Source organism: Lissotriton helveticus, chromosome 5_1, assembly GCF_964261635.1.
Source record: "Lissotriton helveticus chromosome 5_1, aLisHel1.1, whole genome shotgun sequence".
NCBI classification, from domain to species: domain Eukaryota; kingdom Metazoa; phylum Chordata; class Amphibia; order Caudata; family Salamandridae; genus Lissotriton; species Lissotriton helveticus.
Genome location: NC_136065.1, coordinates 922,968,624 through 922,985,597, shown reverse-complemented (window position 1 = coordinate 922,985,597; position 16,974 = coordinate 922,968,624). Strand labels below are relative to the sequence as shown.

The 16,974-nt window shown below is 51.0% G+C and overlaps 1 protein-coding gene across 3 annotated transcripts in view; it reads left to right on the top strand.

Moving 5' to 3' along the window:
* Positions 1–16,974, top strand: part of PLCE1 (phospholipase C epsilon 1) — a 1,554,148-nt gene that overhangs the window by 1,015,112 nt on the left and 522,062 nt on the right. For all 3 annotated transcript variants that reach the window (XM_078643386.1, XM_078643388.1, XM_078643387.1), the window contains exon 10: positions 1,076–1,193. In XM_078643386.1, coding sequence (XP_078499512.1) covers positions 1,076–1,193 — 118 coding nt within the window. The remainder of the gene's footprint in view (positions 1–1,075; positions 1,194–16,974) is intronic.

Below are 16,974 nucleotides of genomic sequence, written 5' to 3'. Positions count from 1 at the left end.
AAGGTTGTAAGTTGCAGACAACAAAATGCATATGAGTGGTAAAAGTCACAATCAAATGCATGTAACCAAGTTTGGGTACTTCCCAGATCACAGCTGACAGCCTGCTGCCATATCTCGGCACACATCTAACAGTCAAAGAAGAATAGTTGAATTCCAGACCCATTTATGGAAGGTAGAGAATCTAAAAGTGACATGACCCTCTAAAGGAGAGGGTTAGGAAGAGTGGAAACCTAACTCAGAAGTACTAGCTTCTGCCTAAGTAATCTCATGCTTCCTAAGAGTTCACCGACCACCTGAAATTATGTAGTGCAGAAAAATGGCCACTAAAAGCCAGTGCATGCTTAGAGCAGTGCAAATAATATTAGAAGGCTTATCTTTTGCGACAGTTATGGCATCGGCGTCATTTGATCTGCAAAGCTACGTCCATCTTAGCCTGATAAGATATGACTAAATGCCTGTGTGTCATAAGAGTATTAAAACTCATCTCTTTATTGAAGATATTCACTATTCTATTTTTCCCATGTCTTTGAACCGTCCTTTCGTAGGTTTTGAAATCTCTGGTAGGCTAACAAGGATCTTAACACTGAGTTAGCAGCCACTGTAGGAGCTTGTTTGAAATTATAGCTCTATTATATTTTCATTTACTCTGATAATGTCTCGGTCTCTTTTTTAGTGTTTGCTGTGCTTTTATTGAACTGGCAATAGTAAACAGATTTCCATGGCGTTGGTTTTTTTGCTTTGTTGCTAGTGCTTACTCATTGAAAGAGGTTAACAGATGTTTCATTTGTAATGTCAGATATTTCATCTTTCTTCTGTTCATTCTTGCCCGTTAAATTCTGACTTCGAAAACTGATTTGAGATTGTCTTTGTTAATACGATTCAAGGAGCACCGTTTATTTTTTTTCAAGGGTGGTAAATGTTTTCGTATACAATTAATTTTCTACTATGCTTAATATTGAATTTCTGCTGAATTACTGCATTAGAGAATAGGAAGTCATTGTCTTTTCAGTCGATTTTAGAGCTAGGAATTAAAAGTTTTTCTTTTGCACGTTTTAAATGTTCTCTTCAATTTTAGGGTGAAAGTGGAGATGCGGCTGATGATGAGATGGCGACTCGTAAAGCAAAAAGTTATAAAGAGTATCGTTCACGGAGTGGTTCGGACCCACCGGATATTGATGAACAGGAAGAGTCAGGTGAGGAAATTGATGTGGGTGAACTTGTTCTAATGAGGGTCTATCTGATATGTTTTTCATTATCTCTTCCTTGGTATTGAGTGTATGTACATTTATACTCTAGTAGAGCAAAGAAAAGGCGGCAGGTTAATCTGAGGGCTGGGATACAGATGATAGAATCATGAAAAATTATTTCCAGTTTTCATTGTCCTACTGCGACGCCTTGATATGGTGTTATAATATCAGTTTTGCGTCCAAGTCTGTCTTTTACAGCACTAGAACGGGGAAAGTAACAATTGCAGACAAATCAGAGAACCCAAGGTCACGATTATAGAAACCAAGCTTTCTTTTGTAAAGCACCAACACTCACTATTGCACAAGTTATGTGACTGCATGTGTGAGAGACCATGCTTTCTCACTGTTGCAAACCTAATACTGATTGAGTGAGTCTGTTGCTTTGTTATGTATGTGTTAGAGCTGTCATCCCTAGTGTGATCTTTCCACAAAAATTATGCTCCCTCCCGCCTTCCTGATTTCATTTGTGTTGGCTTTAGGATTCTGTGCACTTTACCACTGTTAACCAGTGCTAAAGTGCCTGTGCTTGCTCCTTAAACCATAGTATAATCGGATTACACCTTCATGGCATATTTAATTTATGTATAAGTCCCTAGTATATGGTACTACATGTCCCCAGAGCCTGTAAATCACATGCTACCAGGGGGCCTGCAAATATATTTCTCAGGCCTTCCACTTCAGCCTGTAGTGCAATTTTTAAACTGCCAATTTGACCTTGCAAACTGCAACTGTGTGGGTCCCCTGCTGTTTTGCCTGCCGGACAGGACTACAACCTCCAGAAGCCCAAGCGTGCGGACACACTATAAAGGCTAAAAGCGCCTGCGGCGCCTGGTTGCTGCTGTAACTGTGTGGGTTCCCTGCTGTTTTAACCGCCGGAGAGGGTCATAACCTCCAGAAGCCCAAGCACACGCGCTATAAAGGCTGAACGCGCCCTGTGGCGCCTGGTAGCTGCTGCAACTGTGTGCGTCCCCTGCTGTTTTGCCCGCCAGACAGGACCACAACCTCCAGAAGCCCAAGCGCGCTGGTGCGCTATAAAGGCCGAACGCGCCCCGTCGTGCCTGGTAGCTGCTGCAGCTGTGTGGGTCCCCTGCTGTTTTGCCCGCCGAACAGGACCACAACCTCTAGAAGCCCAAGCGCGCGGACGCGCTATAAAGGCTAAACGCGCCCGCGGTGCCTGATAGCTGCTGTAACTGTGTGGGTCCCCTGCTGTTTTAACCGCCGGAGAGGGCCATAACCTCCAGAAGCCCTAGCGCGCGGACGCGCTATAAAGGCTGAACGCGCCCTGTGGTGCCTGGTAGCTGCTGCAACTGTGTGGGTCTCCTGCTGTTTTGCCCGCCAGACAGGACCACAACCTCCAGAAGCCCAAGCGCGTGGACGTGCTATAAAGGCTGAACGCGACCTGTCGTGCCTGGTAGCTGCTGCAGCTGTGTCGGTCCCCTGCTGTTTTGCCCGCTGGACAGGACCACAACCTCTAGAAGCCCAAGCACGCAGATGGGCTATAAAGGCTGAACGCGCCCGCGACACCTGGTAGCTGCTGCAACTGTGAGGGTCCCCTGATGTTTTGCCCGCCGGACAGGACCACAACCTCCAGAAGCCCAAGTGTGCAGACACCCTACAAAGGCTAAACGCACCCTACGGCACGGGACGCGCCTGGGCCAAGGGCGGGCCCGTCCACGCCCGGAGGAGGCTGGGCCCACCTTCTTTCCATCTGCACCTGTTTGAGGTACTGTCGACTTTATTTATTTTTCTGCAGCACACATGGCGAAAGTAAAGGGAACAAAAGAGAGGCTTGGAGGGGGGGTTGGAACTACTCTGGGCTCCTCCTTAGTAAGAGCAGCCAGCGTTCTCTCGCATGAGATTGAGCTCACTCAAAGACGTCTTTCCATGGAGCCGACCCCTTTAACACAGGGTCCGTCCTCAGGCCTTGGGACTGACATCCTTCCATATACACAATCTCCACTGCCCTTAATCTCATCAGTCTCCTCAAAAGAACAATGTGGGCCCCCCTCCCCCAAAAAGGGGTGTAGATCACTCCCCCTTGAATGTTTCATCACTGGACCCTTCACTTATTCCACCGGCTAAGTGAACCAGAGCAGGGGATGTTGTTAATGGTGCAAAACCAAAACAAACCAAAATCACCAGTGCCCCCAAAACTAAAACCTCTCAAACAAAGGTTCACACTATGAACTCTAAAACAGCCGTATCTACAGTGTCCCTTAATACGCCACCGCCCCAAGTACTGCAAGCCGATCTTTTCTGGACAGAAGTCTCTAGAAGGTTAAATGATATAATGGCTCCCATCTTAGCCAAATTGTCTCGAATAGAAGCTTGGCTAGGGGCAGAACTGTACATTACTCGCCCATATGACCCCGCCAAATAATCCTCCTATGATGGCACCATCAAACACCGAATCAGCACCATTGACGAAGGGCGAGGGCCACTTTTTTCCTCGATAATGACACTGACAGCATCCATACCCCCCGACGGCACTATCAATGCTGTAGAACAGCCCTTAAACACTCTTTCTAATACTAACATAACAAGGGCTACCCCATCCACCAAGGATTGAATGAAAGGGACTTAATTTGCCAACCATTACTACCCAGGATGGAAAAAGAGGAGCTACCCACCAGGCAGGGCTACCCGAGAATCCCATCGGAGCGTATAAGTACCAGCTGCAACAACCTCTCCATCTTCCGCCGCACGCGGCCCCACTGGTCTTGGTGCTGGCAAATGCCCCCCCCCCTCCATGAAGATCAAAGTGAATCTATAAGACAATTAATGGATACATGTCTAGATTGGTTGTTAAGTCACCTTCATATAAACGAGACAGGGAGGAGGTAACTGGCTAACAAAATCATCATGGCCAGGAGAGTGGGATGGGTGGGTGGCTCAAGACAATCGTTTGGTGGTGATTGTGTGGTAATTAACTTTAACAATGCGTATACCAGGGCTTCCCTTCTAGCCAATCTCTATAGTTTCTCTCCTAGGAACTCTCAGATAATTATTTTACCCTTGGAGTTCTTTTACACTGGCCAGGGTGTTACCAGGGGAAGGGAGTACAGGGGCAGACAATTTACACCACTCACTGGACTGAATGAGGATCCCCTCTCAAATTCTGGGATTAGCTTACGTAATAGATTTGCTGCCATGTCAAACCTGGAGGCACGCGACTGACTAATCTCCCATCTCCCAAATTTCCAACTAGGGCAAGTACTGCGACCCTTGCAGAGATTAGTCTGCTGGGGATCCCATCTATTATACTACCCTCTGAGAAGGCCCCTACAGTCGTTAATTCAGTACCCAGTGTTTAGGAACACGTGTAGACCTTGCCAACTTGCATGAATGACATCGAGGGAACTAGGCCTAATATGTTATCGTGGAACGTGGCAGATCTAGCTTCCAAAATAGATAACACCCATTGGATAAATGAGTGGCAATCTTTGGAGGTATTATTATTTCGGGAGACTTGGGCTAAAGACCCAATCTTTTTTCCTGGGTTTCGCACCTTCCATTCCCCAGCAATTATATCAGCCTCTGGACGGGCGAAGGGGGGGCCATCAGCCTCTGGAAGGGCGAAGGGGGTCTTACTCACACTAATCTCAAACACTATACCTCTTCAGATCAGACAGGTTGGTCCCATACATACTCATTTTAAGATCTTTGAGATAGGTAGTAGGAAACAGGACATTTTGGACAATTGTTAACTTTTATAATAACGAGTTTGGAGGAACTCGAGGCTAGTGGTAGACGCACTAGCCCTGGAGATTGAGAAATTGTATAAGGGAAAAAGGGGGGTAATGTAAACCTTTTATGGGTGGGGGATTTTAATCTTCACCTTTGCAAGTTTAATGGGACAGTGTATGTGGAGTAGTAAGACTCTTATAGTAATCTCCTCTCACACTTTATACACAACAAATATGGCGAAACCTTGAATAGTTTGTTATATAAGTGGAATCTGTCCTTAATAAATGAAGCAGAAGAGGGAGGGCAAGGGACCACTTTTAGAAGGGGCACCCAAGAGTCTACTATAGACTACATTTTAGCCTCGGTACATCTACATGGGAAAGGGGCCCATACGAGAAACCGATTTTCCTCCCATAGCAACCATGCCATGTTATCTATTCATTTAAGTATTCTATCCAAACCTAAAGAGCACAACAAGGTTGTAGAAGGTGTGAACTTGTCTAGGAAAAATGGTTATCAACTGAAGTGGTCACAAGTACAAAAAGTAAATCTAGGCTCTGAAATCCTAGCCCAAGTAAAGGAGGAAATATTAGCCTGCCTGGTAGAGAACTCATCGCCTCTATTCTTGGTTACCCAGTTCACTGCCCTTTTGGCGAAAGTAAAAGTAGTACTTACGCGGGTCAAGTCTCCAAATGCCATCGCTAATACTGGATGGTTTGATTCCGCCACAGCAAAAAAGCCCTCGTAAACGCCCTAAAAACCCATCACAGTGACTTCTCTTTGATCTGAGTGTTACGCAAAGATTAAAAACTAGCAAGGAGGGCGAGAGAGAAAGATCTTAGGGCGCAGGCATGGCAGGACCGCGAGCATGCAGCTATCTCAGGTAGAAGCAGAGACTTCTGGAAAACTGTGAATGCCCAACATTTTAAAGACACTAGTGATCCTACATTAGACGTTCATGTAGATGAAGAGGCATGGGTGAGACATTTTGAAGGAATATTTGGTTTAGTAACCTCCCCAAACCCACTATTACCTTGTCCAGAGGCTTTACCTCAGGGAGGGCCAACTTTCTCTGTATTCGTATACCGCAATTACCCTCTGCAGCACCAGGCCTACTCTTCGCACTACAGCGATGACCATCTGCATTGCTTTCCCTGCTCCTTGCGGCTTTCTCCACAGAGCTCTTTGCACCAGACTTTGTGAAGGTAACTTTTTCAGCAGCACTAACCTGGTCCCCGTATCTAGTTCACGCATCATCGGGATCTGCTTGAACTTGTGACGTTCCTCCGGTCTAGCATGACTAGATGACCGTGAGTGACACTTTGTGCTTTCAGGTGCTTTATCTACCTAAATCTGTGAAATTGAATATCTCCGATTCTATTAATTGGATTTTGGTCGTTTGGTCTCATTTTATTTATTAAAAAGTATTCTATCTTTCTAAAATGGTTTAGAATTTTTCTTGTGTTGTGTTTTCACTTTAGTACTGTTTGTGTGCTGCTTAAATACTAAACACAGTGTATTTAAGTTAAGCCTGACTGCTTTTGTGCCAAGCTACCAGCAAATTAAGAACAGATTAACTTATTGACTTTTGTGGTTCACCCTGACTAGGATTATGGTTCTTGTGTGAATAGGGTTTACACCCCCTCAGCCGATAACTCAATTTTTTAAAGTGTGGCTCTCTGGTAACTCACTGCTTTGACTTAGCAACAGTAGCAACAGTTGTTAACAGAACTCCTTACGCACTGTTGGTACTTGTTGGTATATTATAAAGGCCTTCCAGGCCAAGCTGTCCGAGTTCTCTGAGAGCCTGTCAGCATAGCACTGTTTGTCTGCTTTGACTGAAAGCAGAAAACACAGCTGCAGCAGGGGGAGGTGAAGCAGGGAAAGTGCTGGGGTCTGGTTAAGGGTGGCAGGGAAAACAGTTATTTTCCACACTTGGGTCAGGGAGTAGAGGCCATGTTATGTATGGGTGCCCCATTACTCCTGTGCCCCTTCGTAGGTGTTGAAAGCAGGGGCAGGTGATCTTGGGGACATACATAACATACAATTATAGATGAGTTAAAAGTGAATTACGTGTCTGTTTTTCTCTATGGTGTTCTGAGTGACTTAGACAACTCTAGCTTTGCTCTTAGTGTCTACCTGATGTCATTCAGAACCACTCGTAATTCGCTATTACCCTTGTATAATTATGTATGTTAAGTATGGCTCTCACTGAAAGCTATCAGTGTGGACACCAGATTCTAAGGCTAATATTTAACCAGTTACCTGCTGTTTGTACGTCATAAAGGAATTTCAGGGGGGCGTGGCTACGCGCGCAGCGAGACTGGCTGCGCATTAGCGGAGCTCCGGAGTGCTCCCACACTCAGGGGTTAAATTATCCTGTGTAACCCCCACATAGGTGGCCCAAACTTGCGGCGAGTGGACAACTAGAGCGGACCCGGCACCGGACCAACTCTCACGGTCCAGCGAGCCCCGGGTCCGCACCGGCACCGGTGAGGCCGCCGTCGCCGGGGGAAGTGATCGCGAGCCCGGCGAGGCCCGCCAGGCAAGCCCGGTGCAGGGAACGGAAGCGAAGGCCGCACTGACGGAGCGCCGGAGAGACGCGAGCTGAGGCGGCGGCTCTGAGGCACGCAGGAGCGAACAAACCTCTCGGCGGGCCATCGGAGGCGGAGGCGTCCCGATAAGTAACACACGGAGGGCTGAGAAGTGGCGCAACAGCGGTCTACCGGGGCCGCCATCCGGACTGCGGCGACGGGCCTGACCACGAGGAGGAGCCCATCCCCCACTCGGCCCACGCCCGAGGAGCGGGTCAACGCTGCAATTATCAACCCGGGAACAGTCGGATCGCCAGCAGGACGCCCCCGAGTCAGAGGACAGCTCCCCGACGCCACCTGCTGTGGCCTTGGGTGGTGAGTGCCGCGGCGCGAGATGCACCAACTGCCCGACGGGCAATGAACGTGAGCTTGCGGCGCCTAGCACCCCCAGCAGTACCTGCCCAGCGGGCACAGAGCGTGGGCTCACCGCGCCATACATAGCGGAGTCTACAGGCCCAGACCCACGAGGCGACACAAACCAGACCTGCCACACTGCCACCTGAGAGTCACCCACCAGGGCGCCCAGCGGACCACACTCGCGACCCACAGCACAAGGTGACCGAGGGGTGACGCCGGAGGGAGCCGTTGGCCGCTCACAGGACACGGGGCCCGACTACCCACGACGCCCACTGCAGCTGAGGACGACCGAAGGGCACTGTCACTGACCGCACGCACCGGACGGTGAGGGCTGCTGAGTGTGGCAGGCGCCGTGGGGGGACACCACCAGCTACGCGCTAAACACGACACAGGCGCCCTAGAGATCGCGGCGCAGCTGGACACAGCAAGGGGTAAGCAAGGAGCCCGGAACGCGCCCAACTGCGGGAGGGGTGCAACACAATCCACTGCCAGAGCCTGAGACCGTGCAGAGCGGAATAACGACCACCGCCGACACACGCTGAGCCTTAGACGGCTCGATCGCACAGCCAGCCCCGGAAACATCGCCGCAACCTCATCCAGCGGCTCTGACCCCCGCCGTGACCAAGGATCACCGCCCCATCCGAACCCTCCGAGAACCAGCTCCCTCTCATGTCTGGGGGTGCCGGGAAACGCACAGGAACGGGGAGCACATCCCAAAAGGGCAAAATGGACAAATCGCTGAAGCAGACGGACGCGGACCCGGTGGCGGCCAGACTGGACTCGGTGCTGGCGGCCATGGAACGCCTGGAAAATTCCATCCAATCCACCCGGACGTCGCTGGAGACGAAGATAGACGGAGTCGCCATAGACCTCACGCACTTGAAGGAGGACCATAAGAAACTGGCCGAGCGCACCAAAACCCTGGAAACCACAGTGACGGGTATGGAACCTCGTGTCACCCAGTCGGACAAACAAATTAAAGACCTTCTCAACAGGGTGGAGTTCCTGGAGGACAGGGCAGAGGATGCAGAAGGGCGGGCGAGACGCAACAACGTCCGAATAGTGGGCTTGCCAGAAAAGTGGGAAGGCAAGGATCCAACCGCCCACGTAGAGGACTGGCTACGCGCCCTGTTACCCGAAGGCACCCTCTCGCCATACTTCGTGGTGGAACGGGCACACAGGGTCCCGACCAGGCCCCTTCGCACCGGCTCAAACCCACGCCCCTTCCTGATCCGTATTCTGAACTATAGGGACCGAGACACTGTGCTGCGAGAAACTCGAAAACTGGGCACCATCCAAGTTGAAAATGCAAACATAATGTTCTTCCCAGACTATACAATCCAGGTGCAGCGCCAGAGGCACTCATTCCTAATGGTAAAGCGAAGGCTACGACAATTGGGGCTTACGTACTCCCTCCTCTTCCCGGCGAGGCTCAGAGTGATTGCGAATGAGAAGACGCACTTCTTTGACTCCTCGGAAGACGTGGAAGCCTGGCTGGACAATGGGACGGACAAAAGCACGGGGAGGCCTGGACACACGGACAGGCCTAGGAGACGCAGGAGATCCAAGAGAAGACGCGGCGCCAGGTCACCCTCCCCCACGGCCAGCAGCAGCCAACACGGCGCGAGCCCGCCGGAAGAGGAGGTACGCAGGGAACAACGGGAAGCCCTACGGATGGTCTCGGAACTCAGCGGCTCCCCACCACAACGTTCCCCGCCCGCCACCAGCCCTAGGATGTCGCCGAGCGACGAGGAGGCGATATATGGTCTCCCAGACTCGCAACTCTCGGGTGGGCTACCAGACGTCACCCCACAAACGTCGGACTTATACGGCTGAGGAAGAGCCGCAATATGGGGCACCCAGCGGTGGAAACATGGACACGATGCTGCCTGGCGGAGACGGACACTGAATATGCAGTAAGTTGAAATGAAGCCCCGCCCGCAATTACAGACTGTGGTGCAGACACCCCAAGACACCCGCACCGCATGGGCCATCACACCACAGGGTCCACATGGGTGGGCGATGGTTAATTGCTACAAACTTGGCCAGGGTAGCGGCCCCGGGTCGTTACAAACACACTGCTCCGGAAGACGATGGGCCAACCTGTTGGCCACCCGAGCCTATACTTACACCCCCCTGGGGGGGCACTCACGCCTGCACGCTCAACAGACACTCACTAGCTGCTTGCACTGCGTGATGGACAGCAACCCCCCAGAATGGATTGTTCGCTCTTTTTGCGGAATGTTTGGACGGCTGCCCGTTTGGCAACCGACCCGATGGTGTTATCCCCAGTTAATGTTTACCCCCCCCTTTCCCTATTGTGAAACGCTGCATGCATGGCCCACAGGAGTGCTCGCTGGACTACTTCAGGGGTTGCCCAGACAAGGGTGGGGGTGCTCTGAAACTGGATGTGGGGAGCCCCATGGAGAGGGTGCCTGAGACGGGGGAGAGAACGGGTGTGACTGCCTTGTTGAACGCTGATGGCTGATGTCAAACTGTGTACCTGGAATGTACGCGGAATACATACACCCGCACGCAGGTACATGATTTATTCATACTTGAAGAGGCATAAGGTGCAGATAGCGCTCCTACAGGAGACACACTTGACGACCCCAGAGGTACATACCCTGCGCAGACGGTGGCGAGGTCAGATCTATGCGACCGGGTTCTCCTCCTACGCCAGGGGAGCATTGATATGGGTAAGACCAGGGCTCCCATTTGAAGTTGAGGACTCACACATAGACACGGAGGGGAGGTTGGTAGCGGTGAAGGGACGCCTGGATGGCCGGCCACTGGTGGTGGCGTCGCTCTATGCCCCCAACACAGACCAACAGAGATATCTCGAAATGGTGTCCACAACCCTAGCGCACTGGCACGGGATCCCCTGGATATTGGGGGGGGATTACAATAGTGTATTGGATGCCACACTGGACCGCTCATTCCCACCTCTACCCGGCGCACCAGTGGTGGGTGCCATGAAAGCTCTTATAGCCTGGGCCTCACACTGGAACATACACGATGTGTGGCGCCACCGGAACCCAACGGCCAAGATGTACTCGTACTACTCAGGAGCCCACACCCTGCACACCCGGTTAGACAGGTTCATGCTCACGGATGATCTACTCCCACTAGTGACGGAAGCGCTTTACATGGGCAGGACACATTCCGACCATAACCCACACATGTTAACGGTTTCATGGGCGAACACTCGCCCCCCTGTCCCCACCTGGAGGCTGCAGCCGGACCTCCTGCTAGACGCGCCCTTCCGGAACTCATTGTTCGCACACATTGTACACTACTTTGAGGACAATGCGGGCACGGCCACCTCACTACAGATGGAATGGGAGGCGTTCAAGGTGGTCATTAGGGGACAGTGCATGGGAACACAGGGGAACCTCAAACGGCAGGTGGAGAGGGACTTACACAGGGTAGAGGAGGAATTGGGCCGACACGAACGGGACTCGGTGGGAAGACACGACACTGGGCTTCAGGCAGCGCAGGCGACACACGAAAAACTGATGGAGAGGCTCAGATGTCTGAATTTCGCGGCTCATGCGGCGCGCACACACGATAGGGGGGACAAGCCTGGTAAACTGCTGTCGTGGCTCATCAATAGAGAAGACCGGACGAAGCCAGTCACGAAAGTAATAGACATGAACGGGGTGCCCTTACACACACAGGCAGAGATCCACGGAGCATTCACCGCACACTACAAAACACTGTATCGCTCTTGCCTACCCACACCCGCCCCGGATATGGAGGACTATCTTGACCAGGTACTGCTGCCGACACTTACCGATGCCCAACGCGCTGACCTAGCGGCACCCTTATCCCCCGAGGAGCTCCGGGAAGTCATAGCGGCGCTCTCCAACGGAAAGTCCCCTGGCCCCGACGGACTCCCGGCGGAGTTCTATAAAGCATACCAGGACCTCCTGATCCCTGAACTCGTAAAACTGTACGAGACGGCTCTGGAGGACTCCTCCCTGCCACCGTCTCTGAGTGAAGCTACCCTGGTCTCCCTCCTGAAGCCAGGTAGAGAAGAGACGCTTGTGGGCTCATATAGACCCCTAGCCCTCTTAAACACAGACTACAAAATACTAGCCTCTACACTGGCGAGGAGATTGGCCCAATACACACCTACCCTGGTCCACCCAGACCAGAACGGGTTCGTGCCCACACGCAGCACATCACACAACATCCGCCGGCTGTTCAGAGTACAGGAGTACGCGAGAGGCCCATGGCCACGATCGGGTTGCATAGTATTAGACCTGGAGAAGGCATTTGATTCGGTGGAGTGGCCGTTTCTTAGGGCAGTTATGCAGAGGTTTGGCCTGGGCGACGCATACCTGGACATGGTGGGACTCCTATACCAAACACCAACCGTCAGGGTCCGGATAGGGGGTCTGATATCGGAGGCCATACGGGTGGGGCGGGGCACACGGCAAGGCTGCCCGTTATCGCCTCTACTCTTCTCGTTGGCCATGGAACCACTGGCTGAGGTGCTGAGGATGCAAGGCGCCGAATGGGGCATCCCGTTGATAGATGGGATACACGCGGTCTCGCTGTATGCTGATGACCTACTCCTCTACGTCAGAGACCTGACACGGATACCCCCGGGACTCACCGACGCCCTCCGTGAATTCACAACACACTCGGGACTGAGGGTCAACTGGAGCAAATCTGGGGTCTTCCCCTTTCACCCGGACATGCAGGACTGCGCAGTACAACTAGGAGACGCAACGCTGACATGGTATGCCGGTACCTTCAAGTACCTGGGCATCCACGTATATAGGAACGCAGCAGATATACTGGATGGCAACTTGATTCGAGCCATAAATTCCTTGCGAGCCCAGATCCAATTCTGGGGCACACTCCCGCTCAATGTCCCAGCCAGAATTACCCTGACCAAAATGATAGTCCTACCCAGACTCCTGTACTATTTTTCAAACATACCGGTGTATGTCCCAGCTCGGGTCTTTCGAGACTTGGAGACCCTGACACGTACACTAATCTGGAATGCGGGGAGACCGAGAGTGGCCCTGAAGAAACTGTATGCCCCGACATCCTCGGGGGGGCTCGCAGTCCCGAACCAGGAGCACTACTACCTTGCCGCGCAGCTCCAATGGGTGGTGGCTTGGTTGGCGGGTAGGAACCTAAATGACACCGCCTCAACAGTCCCAGCACTGACCCACGCGGCGGCTCTCGCACTGTTCCACCCCCTCAGACGAGCGACACGCGAGACGCAACTACACCTGGCAGTAGCGCTGAGATGCTACAGGCGAGCACTGCGATTGACCAAGGACACTACCCCCTACGCTCCGGCCATACCACTTGAGGGTCTGCCGAGGCCCGGGGGAGTGGTGACTGCAGCACGCCTGCAAGACTGGGCGCTAGTGGGGCTTGAGACTCTGGCGGACTTATATGACGACGGAGCCCTGGTACGGTTCGAGGGACTAGTGGAGAATCCAGGTCTGCCAGCGGGACAATTCCTGCTGCACACATCAATGCTGCGGGTCCTAACGGAACACTGGGGCGATATGTCAGTGGAACCCGAGACGCACCTATTAGTACAATACCTACACGTAATGGGGGCGGGTTCGCACGTGGTGCACTGGCTAACACAGGCGCTGAGATCCCACACAGCGACCTCCCTTCAGTCGCTCAGGGACAGGTGGACCACAGACAGAGGGAGGGACTGGTCGGATAAAGACTGGGAGAGGATCCTGGAGGGACCGCAACACGTTCCCCGCAATTCGAGATTCAGACTCATACAGTTCTATATCATGCACAGAGCATACCTGTCCCCGGACAAGATTAACCGCTACTTTGGTTTGGATACCTCCAAATGCCCGCGATGCGCACTACTGAACGCGGATCTCCTACATATGCTGTGGGCATGTCCCAAGCTACGGACGTACTGGCAGGATGTCAACACGCTGCTTACAAAAGGGACGGCGCTGGGCCAACGTCACAACTGGGACACCTGTGTGCTGGGGCTCCTAGCCAGAACGAAACACAACAAGGCACATATGAGGTTCTGGGATCTGGGGCTGATAACCGCCAAAAGGCTCATAACCCGTCGCTGGAAGGCCGCGGAACCACCCCTGACGAAACACTGGAGTGCCTCCCTCATCTACTGGGCAACCGCAGAGGGCTCGGTGCTACGTAGGGAGGAGACGGCGGGGCGGAGGGCCATACCGATAGCTGAAACATGGGAGGGCTTCCTGAAAGAGTTCACCAGGGCCTGCCACGGCCGAGGGATGTCATAAGGAGATGACTCCTCCCCAGTGGAGCAAGGGAGGCATGACTGGATCACAGGCTGCGTAGTGGGAAAGGGAAGAATCGGGAACCACACACATACGGGCATGACACGCTGCCCATGCGGTCAATTACTCGCCCCCATGGCCTTCCCCCCCCCCCCCCTCTCTTTCTCTTTTCCACTCCCCTCCCCCCCCCCAACATCTCTGCCCATCCCGCCTTGCCCCACCCCCCCCCACCCCCCCCCCCCGCTGGTTGGCGGAGCCCACATACACAGTCGACCCCACCAATATGCCCCCACCCGAGACCAGGAACAACCGCACACCGCTAGGACCTCCTCCCCGAGCACACTCGAGGCCAGCACCCTGCGAGACCATTACACCCGAAACTACCCAGACAGGACCCGCACTGCAGCACCCCCCCCTCCTTACCCCGAGAACGGAATCTTTACGCCCTCCCCCATTCTCCTGGTTTTCCCCAGTTCGAATTGGTGGCATCTACAGCAAGGACGCCCCCCAGTTGTCCGCGCTGGTTCTGCCTCCCCCACGCACACTTCCCACTTCTGATACACGGCGGCGAAACACAGGGGAGCAGCACACTCACAAAACACTGCCGCAACCATCCACCACACGGAGGCACACCACCGAACCTCCTAGCAGACCACAGCACACATACAAGCCGCCCGGAACCTAGCCCAGCGGGTTATTCCCACCACTGAGGGGCATCGAGCAATGTCACTTGCTAGCGAGCTACGAACGCCAAGGGTGCGGCTGGCCATCAAGCTACCCGCCCCGGCAGGAGAGGTCAGGCACTAGAGAAAGGCAGGCGGGGCGCACTGCGCAGTACGATAGCAGTGAAGCGAATGGTCTGGTGAATGCAGTGACCACCCCATGACAACGTATGCAGTTCTTTAACAACAAGCGCATTTATCAACTTTCAACTGTCGCCAACATTCGCATTGATGGTGTACGAACTGCTCCAATTGTTGTTTTCCCTTTGAATTATGCACACAAGAAATGTAACTGTATGCCAAGTGTGTCAATAAAACAGATTTAAATAAAAAATAAAAATAAAAAAAAAAAGGAATTTCAGGCCACTTGGATTGGAAAGGAGTGGTAAGGTATTTATTTTTCACATTTGGGGCAAGGAGAAGAGGCTATGGTATTCATGGGTAACCCAGAAGTCCATTGCATAGCAGTTGAAAGCAGGGGAAGATGATTTTAGAGGCTATAAATAACGTAAAATTATAGATGGGTAAAAAGTTCTAAGTGATATCGTAGACCACTCGAGATTCAATGCGACTCAGAACCCCTTGATGAAAAACATCCCGTGATTCACTGTTACTCATTTATAATTCGATATATAGCCTCTTTGCATGTTGCAGAGTTGCTCTTCTCACCAAACCCCTGCTCTATGCTCTTTACTGCCTTTGTAAATATGACTAGAATTACCTTTTATGTTAGGTCAGGATTCATGTTCAAATCATTACGTTTTCAGATGCATAAAATCCAAAGCTTCGTATGCCAATTATACCCACACTGATTCTGTTCTGTCAGTATTTGTTTAGGATTGATATCATTCATGCAGGCAGCTAAGGCACAGACTACCAATCCAGTGTTTTGAGAATACATGGAAAATAACAAATTATAAATTTAGAAGCAGTCAATAAAGAGAGATCTAACGTAGGGAGACAATCTAAAATTCATTGGAAGATAGGATGAAAGAAAATGCTATAGTAAGATAGAAAGTCTTGCCCTACAAAAAAATGGGGTATGCCAATCTATGTGCACCTGTACGGTCTAAAGGTGATACAGTGATGCCAACCGCCTTTTATCTAAAAACAACACATTTTCTTGACCTGCAACAACCCACTGTACTATGAGTGTGAATTTCAAATGACATGTGCAGACATTTTGTTTATTGTTAAGAAAATTTCATTTGTGATGCAATCGTATATTTTAAAGTTGGGCTCTTATTTTAACTCGCAGTGTAATTCTGTTCATCAGTCAAGCTGTGAATGACATTACATAAAATCAAATGGAATCATTAATTAAAACATTGTCAATAATTCATTAATTTTCCAGGGGCTTGCATATAAAATGATACCTATACTATTCCTTTGTTTCTGTAAGGCAGCTGGTTTGCGAAGCAAAAGGCGTACTTAGAAGTTTCTTACGTCGGGAAAAGTTGTTTATGCACCCTGTTCTTATTTGTTTCAATTCACAACATATCATATGTTTCGCTGAAATGTCGCGAATATCAGTATCACATGCACCATAAATCTATATAAAACAAAATAATTGAGTCTAAGACACCCAGTACAAAATAATGCAAATAGCAGTTTTACATGACATATGGGTTGTACAACAGACATTTCACAGTCAGTGCCACCATCTAGGACCACAAAATACAAATACAAGTGGCACATCAACTCTTCAGAATACATGCTAATCAAATATTCATGTCACCAACACACAGTATTGGTCATGTATAAACACACGGCTCAAAACTGCAATGAAACACGCCCGTGTATTTCACACCATGAAGCCTCTGATGATGGTGCCTATAGCACAAGGGTGTATATCTGAGGCGTGCATGTGTAAAATACACATGAGTATGGAGAATACACGCTCAATATATGGGTATTCTGTGAATATTTGCATAAGGTACAGAACAAACTTTTATTGAAACTGATCTGTTAGGTACAGTTAAGGCAAAACAGTGGGATTTGCCGGTCATTGTAAAGCTCATCAAATGTTCACACTGGCTATTCTTAAAAAAATATATATGATGTGATAGCTGCTGTAATTTCATTATTGGGACCCACCCCC